Here is a 7,044-nt window from a genome sequence, read left to right as displayed (position 1 = left end):
GGCCGCTGAGCCTGTGCGTCCGGAGCCTGTGCTCCGCAATGGGAGAGGGAACAACAGTGAGAGGCCCGCGTACCGCAAAAAAAAAAAAAAAAAAAATCTGGGTGATTTCCTGTTAAAGTATAGAAGGCAGATAGAAACTATGTTAGTGAATAAATAAGATCAAAACTGCTCTGGGTTTTGGCAAATAGGGTGCCTTTGTGGTAACTGAACTGTAAATTTTCCTTTCTTTCTCAATTCAGCATCTTCATAAAACGAAGGCATTTTTTTAAGCTGAAAAACAGATCACTTTTATTAGTCTGTCATGATTCATTTTCACCCATTCCCTCCAGAAAGGCACTGAATGCATTCAGGTTTAGAAGTTACTGGAACCGTAATGTGGCCACTTGTAAGTGCTGACTGTTAAGTTGTGTGGTTTCCTGAAATATCATGAAGATGCCAAAAAGCCAACTGTTGATAGAGGAACTATTACATTTGAGCCATAATAATTAGTAAAGCTAAAATATTAATTTGTTTCTACCAGGCCTATTAGCACATAAAATGATACACAGTTCTTCAGAGCCAGGAGAGAGAACTTTAGACACAAATGCAGTGGCTTATGTTCTCTCAACTACATGAGTGAGCTCTGGTGTGTGGCTCAGGCTGTTTCTGAAATGGTCATGTCATCAGCAACATCTTTGCTGAAATAGAAGGAAAATAAATTCATGTATGCTTCAGTGATCAGGAAGAAAAGGGTCCATGATCCAAGGTAACTTGGAATCTAGTGGAATATGAGCTATTATTATCCAGTAAATTCTGAGCCTGGAAGCAGAATTGGACCTCTAAAGCTTCCTAAGGTTTTTCTTTGACAAGTACCAATAAAGACCATCAGATGGGGAACAACAGTAATACAGATGACTCTAGATTTGGTTGTTCATGATGAGTTCATACTGTTAATTGTGTTGTTGGTTGAACTCTATTCCTTAAGTGTCAAAATACCACCGAACTAAACAGAAGTATAAGGAAGCTTGAGTAGGGCCTTGTAAGTAAAAGAGAGGATGGTTATTGAGGCCACCACAACTGGACTGGGCTCTCTCAAGTCATCTTTTTGTTGCTGTGTCTAATCATTCAGCATTGAAGGTCCTGGTAGTTTCTTCTTAGAGTTTACCCAGAGCAGATCTCATTACACACCTTAAAAAAAATTGTTTTTTCAAAGTCGCAGTGCAAGAGAATTAAAGCACAATTAAGGTTCAAGGAACTAAGGGAAAGCCCTTGTAGAATTTATATAGATATTCCTCTCAGCAACTGAGCCTGGTCTCCTAGGTGCTGAAAGCCCTCCCTGGTCCATCCTGAAAGGACAGGGACCCAATTCAATTTCTAAAATTGCTTCATTTCTGCCAAGTAGGACATGTGTTCCAGTTGTCATTCTGTTGGGTCCTCTTAGACCTTACAGTTCTCCCTTGACTGACCTTTTCTAATTCACCTTTCACCTAATTGCTGCTCCTTCCCCAAGGTCTTTTGGGCTGGGAAAACAAAAAACAAAAAAAAACACCTCTTTCTGCTTCCTGCAGCAAGGACAGTAATCTCTTATCTGGCTCAGCCACAAGCTCTTAGAGCCCCGGCAACTCACGTTAGCATTCTTTCCCAGGTTCCTCGTCAATAAGACACTGATAGATAGAAGTATCTCCTCAGTGCGTGGTCCTGGGAACAGCATGAGATAGGGCTGATAAACGGGTGCTAGACAGGGATTAGTGAGGCCCAACCTTATCAGTGGCGTGCATTTATTTATATGATCTGTTTCCCCGTCCAGATTTGACATGAGGCAGGATGATTCACTCTGGAGACCAAGCACGTCCATCGCTCTATTTTTCTGTCAATGCTTTATTTAAAGACGTGATTTCTTTCCTACTGATGATCCGTTCAAGCATGCCCAGTTAAAGCACACCTTTCCTTTCCTTGCAGTTGGCTCTGAAAACCCGCCGTTAACAGTAATCCGCAAATTTGTACACCTGTTGGACCAAAGTGACTTGGATTTCCAGGAGGCTCTGGAGGTAGCACGATTAAGGGAAGAAGTGGTGACCAAGATCAGAGGCAACCAACAGCTCGAGAAAGACCTGAACCTGATGGACATTAAGATCGGGCTCCTGGTGAAGAACAGGATCACACTGGAGGTCAGTGGGGTTTGTGGGACTGTTGGTTCCCAGAAGAGAGAAGATGCTCGTATATTCGCCCACAACACTCTGGTCCAGCTAAGTTCCTTTGGAGTCCAGAAGGAGTGGCCCGAAGTTTATGTACCATTTTCATTACCACTTTATGGTCTTAGACCTGCAAAATTCTGGGCCCCCCTTTTATGACATTTGGTAAGACTTCTTTACCATTCTAAAAGGAAATTTATGTGACATAAAACCAACTTCCATATGTACCTTCATAGCAAGGCTAAGGCCTTTCTATAAATATAAAAGAGAAATTCAAAGAAATGAATTTATAGTAAAAAAACATATTTCAATATGAAAATACATGGGCCTGATGCCATTAGATGTGATAAAGTTACCAGAGACTTGGGCCTCTTCACCGAATAACCACAGATTGAGAGAGCTACAGATGAGACTGGTCAGGTGAGTGGTGGAACTGGCCATGAGTTCTTTTTTCCAAAGTGGAGAACAACTCTTTGTAATAAGCCCTTGAACAGCAAAGTGTGGTCTTCCTCCATCCCCCACCACTTGACATGGAATTGCCGTCCTAGGAAATTAAGTTTATATTAAAATTGTGAGGATCTATGTTGTGCTTATATGTAAAACTATTAGATTCTAGGCTCAAGCAATTATGCACAGAATTTTGACCTACATGAATGACCAGCGGGACATTAAAAAATCCAGCCATGCAAGATGTGGACAGTTATTTACACAGGACCGTCCTACAAACTGCAGGACAGCAGAGCATCTGTCCTCCCCAGACCCTGCTTACTGGAAGCCAGTGGTGTCTCCAATCCATCAGATGTTAGCCCTCCCCCCTCCACATTTCCAAAATGACCCCCTACAGAGTGGCATTTCCCTAATAATAGCCTCCAAATAAATAATGCTGTAGTTTTGTATCTGTGAGAAACCTGCCCGAGTCAAAGCTCCCCAAAACTATGTGAAAAGTGTCATCTTTACCCAAGAAAAGGAGATTTCCAGGGTAAGACCTCTCTCCATGTCCCTGTTCCCATGCCACATCAGTTTTCAGAAAACCAACAGGGCAGGGCAGGGGAAGTTGACCTTCTGGTTGCCCTGAGAAGGCTACAGTGGGTCAGAGGTAGAGAGCCAGCTTCTGGTGTGGTTCTGGAAAACTACCAGGTGAGCAGGCATGGGAGGCTACCAGCTAAGTGGACATGGGAACGCCTCACTCTTGTCTCCGGCCCTCACAGAGATACCAGCAAAATAGTGCCGAGAAAATAAGGAAACGAGAGCAACTCGTAAGACAGGAAATGATCATCTTTTCTAAATATTAAGGGAAAAAACTGCAAATTTAAAAGTTCTGCTTTTAACTCTATTTTTATTGTTTTGTCCAGAAAAACAATAGTACTTTAGTCTTTAAAAAAATAAATAATGTGTTTGTATTGTTTGATACATATGAAAACTTTTAAAGTATAATATATTCCAGAAGGTCCTTCAGAGAATGCCTTTTATAGTTTTACACTGCTGTTTTACCCTACTCCCATAAAGTTGTAAACAGGAAATGCCTTGCCTTTTAAAATAAAGGCTTAGTTGCAAAAGAGTAGTAGAAATATGTAGCTTGTGGAAATACAAATGTGGCAGATTTTCGGATCTTTATGAGTGTTTAAGATTTTTTAAAACATTACTAATTGTTAGCATTGTGAAACAAAGTTAATATTTCGACTTATATTTTCAAACACCAAATATTTATCAAACACTGATTAGAAGTTAAACTAATGATTCTCAAGGACGTACTCTTTTGTCTTATCATTAATAGTAGCATTTTTGGTTTGATGATAAGAATAGTGCAGTTGAAGTTTTATTTACAGTAGTGAAATAATGGGGAATAACCCAAACCCGAAAACAACAGAGGACAATAGAACCAGTCTGACATGTACGTTACACAGCCACTAACAGTAATGTTTCTGAAGAATATTTAAGGGCAGGGGAAAGCGTTGCAATATAATGGAGAAGAAAATAGTACCTAAAACAGTACGATTTCATTTATTGTAAAAAATAGATATACACTTAAGCTAAAAGAAAAAAATTAAGCTCTTTTTCTTTGCATGGTAGAATTAACCATATATATATATTTTTTTTAAACATCTTTATTGGAGTAAAATTGCTTTACAGTGTTGTGTTAGTTTCTGCTGTATAACAAAGTGAATCAGCTATATGTATATATATATCCCCATATCCCCTCCCTCTTGTGTCTCCCTCCCACCCTCCCTATCCCACCCCTCTAGGTGGTCACAAAGCACAGAGCTGATCTCCCTGTGCTATGCAGCTGCTTCCCACTAGCTATCTGTTTTACATTTGGTAGTGTGTGTATGTCAATGCCACCCTCTCACTTCGTCCCAGCTAACCCTTCCCCCTCCCCGTGTCCTCAAGTCCATTCTCTACATCTGCGTCTTTATTCCTGTCCTGCCCCTAGGTTCATCAGAACCTTTTTTTTTTTTTTAGATTCCACATATATGTTTCAGCATACGGTATTTGTTTTTCTCTTTCTGACTTACTTCACTCTGTATGACAGACTCTAGGTCCATCCACCTCACTACAAATGACTCAGTTTTGTTTCTTTTTTGGCTGAGTAATATTCCATTGTACATGTGCCACATCTTCTTTATCCACTCATCTGTCGATGGACCCTTAGGTTACTTCCATGTCCTGGTATAGTTTTTAATTTTTTTAACAATGAGCATATGTTGAGAAAAATGTTTAAAGGGAAGTGGCTTAGTTCTTACAGAGCAACTCTAGCTCTCTCTAGTAACCATGTGTCTTACAATTCTTTTAAAATTGGCGTTCCTTCTGGAAACCTCAGAAAGTCAGTGGGCGAGTGAGTGAAGTAACTAATATTGGTTTTAAGCAAAAGAAGAGGTTTGGAAATGGAGACAGACAGCTGGAGTAGAAGTTTCTGGTAGGCATAGGGAGGAAGAAAGGTCTAGATTCAAACTAGCTTGAAGGAAAACCAAAGTAGAAATTGAAAGTAATCTTGAATTGCTAAAAGTCCTGTTGATGGGTGTGTCGTATCATGTGAGTGCAGACTCGTAAGCCAGGGCTACCTGTAACCCAGGATTGAAATTTATTGTACTGCTTAATTAAACTTCTTTGCTGCTTTATGAGCATATTTCCTTGGGTATGTTCCTTAACCTCTCTAAACCTTGTTTTTCTTCACTGGAAAATGTGCTAAGTGCCTTACGTGGATTGTTTTTTTTGTTTGTTTGTTTGTTTTGCGGTACTTGGGCCTCTCACTGTTGTGGCCTCTCCCGCTGTGGAGCACAGGCTCCAGACGCGCAGGCTCAGTGGCCATGGCTCACGCGCCCAGCCGCTCCGCGGCATGTGGGATCTTCCCGGACCGGGGCACGAACCCGCGTCCCCTGCATCAGAAGGCGGACTCTCAACCACTGCGCCACCAGGGAAGCCCCATGGATTGTTTTTATCTTCACAGAAGCTCAGTAAGATTGCTATCATTAAGCCCATTTTATAGATTTAAGGAAACTGAGTCTTAGAGAGGTTAACCTGAGCAAGGTCACAAAACTAACTGTGCTTTGCAGATACTCGTATTTTTATGACTCCAAAGCCCAAGCCCTTTGTCGTAGTCCACACCTTCTACAAAGTGCATATACTCTAGCATATTACCTGCATGCGGATATCCTTTTACCAGGGGAAGGGCAAAGATGGTGGCAACTAAGGCAACATTGAGATGTGAGAATATTATGAACAAGTTAAATACTGTTGCTCCTTCGAACCAGTATTCCTCAAATGTTCAATATTTATTGATAAGAATAGAGGACATTGGGCTTCCCTGGTGGCGCAGTGGTTGGGGGTCCGCCTGCCGATGCAGGGGACACGGGTTCGTGCGCCGGTTCGGGGGAATCCCGCGTGCCGCGGAGCGGCTGGGCCCGTGAGCCATGGCCGCTGAGCCTGCGCGTCCGGAGCCTGTGCTCCGCAACGGGAGAGGCCACAACAGTGAGAGGCCCGCGTAACGCCAAAAAAAAAAAGAATAGAGGACATAAGATTTCTATTAATAAAAAGCATATGCCTCTCTTTGGAACCCCTGTCTGGGTTGGCCTTTGTCCCCTTCTTCAAGCTTTCCAAGGCAAACCTCCATTCACACCAGAGCTTTTGTGAGCCAGGTGTAATTTCACAGGGAAGACGGAAGGGCTTATCCCATTGAAGCGCGCTGCTCTGTACTTGGATCTCCAGCAGACAGACGGTTCCCGTGGCACAGCTGCTGGCTCTCCTCTCCCCTCCCACTTCCCCTCCAGGGCTCAGCATTTGACTCTGCTGTTTCCCTTCCTCCAGTGCTCTTCCTGTGCTGTCTTCACCAAATCTGTTAATAATGCGAAGGAACTTGGTTCTGCCCTAGAGCTTGCTTACCCCCCCAGCCTCTGTTCTCTTCTGTATATGTCAGAAACATTACCCTAAAGATGAAGTCTGCAGCAAAACAAAGGAATAGCCTCCAGTTTCCAGAGTTACTTCCACTGCAAGTAGTCGGGGGACATCGGGGGTGAGGGGGGCCGGTGATGGGGAGCTTAAGTACCAAGATTTTTTTTCTTCCGTATATTTAAAATCAAGATAATCAATTTATTCCATGTATTTGGGGGAATTGAATCTCTACACTTCACCAGTTATCTAAAGAGAAACCTGGGTTAAATGGAACCGTAAGCCAGTTAGTCTAGTGATGTCTTAGGACTTCTTACAGATAAGGGTATCAGGCCACCGCCTGCCTAGACTTCTCCTGAACCTCCATCTGGGGGTAACTACGCTTCCTTTCTTCATCTTGAATGTGATTTATATATTTGTGAAAGAAGGGGGGAAGTGTCGCCTTCTTAAAATTTTTGTAGAAATGAAAATCAAATTCCTCCTCTTTCCC

At 42.3% G+C, this 7,044-nt stretch overlaps 1 protein-coding gene across 1 annotated transcript in view; it reads left to right on the top strand.

Moving 5' to 3' along the window:
* Positions 1–7,044, top strand: part of IQGAP2 (IQ motif containing GTPase activating protein 2) — a 293,348-nt gene that overhangs the window by 243,504 nt on the left and 42,800 nt on the right. Inside the window, 1 exon segment of the mRNA XM_007461600.1 lies at positions 1,939–2,147. Within this exon segment, the coding sequence (XP_007461662.1) occupies positions 1,939–2,147 (209 nt within the window).

The sequence above is a fragment of the Lipotes vexillifer genome, unplaced genomic scaffold (assembly GCF_000442215.2).
Source record: "Lipotes vexillifer unplaced genomic scaffold, Lipotes_vexillifer_v1.1 scaffold779, whole genome shotgun sequence".
Taxonomy (NCBI): Eukaryota; Metazoa; Chordata; class Mammalia; order Artiodactyla; family Lipotidae; genus Lipotes; species Lipotes vexillifer.
Note: the sequence above shows the minus strand (reverse complement) of the source record. Positions and strands in the feature narration are given on the sequence as shown.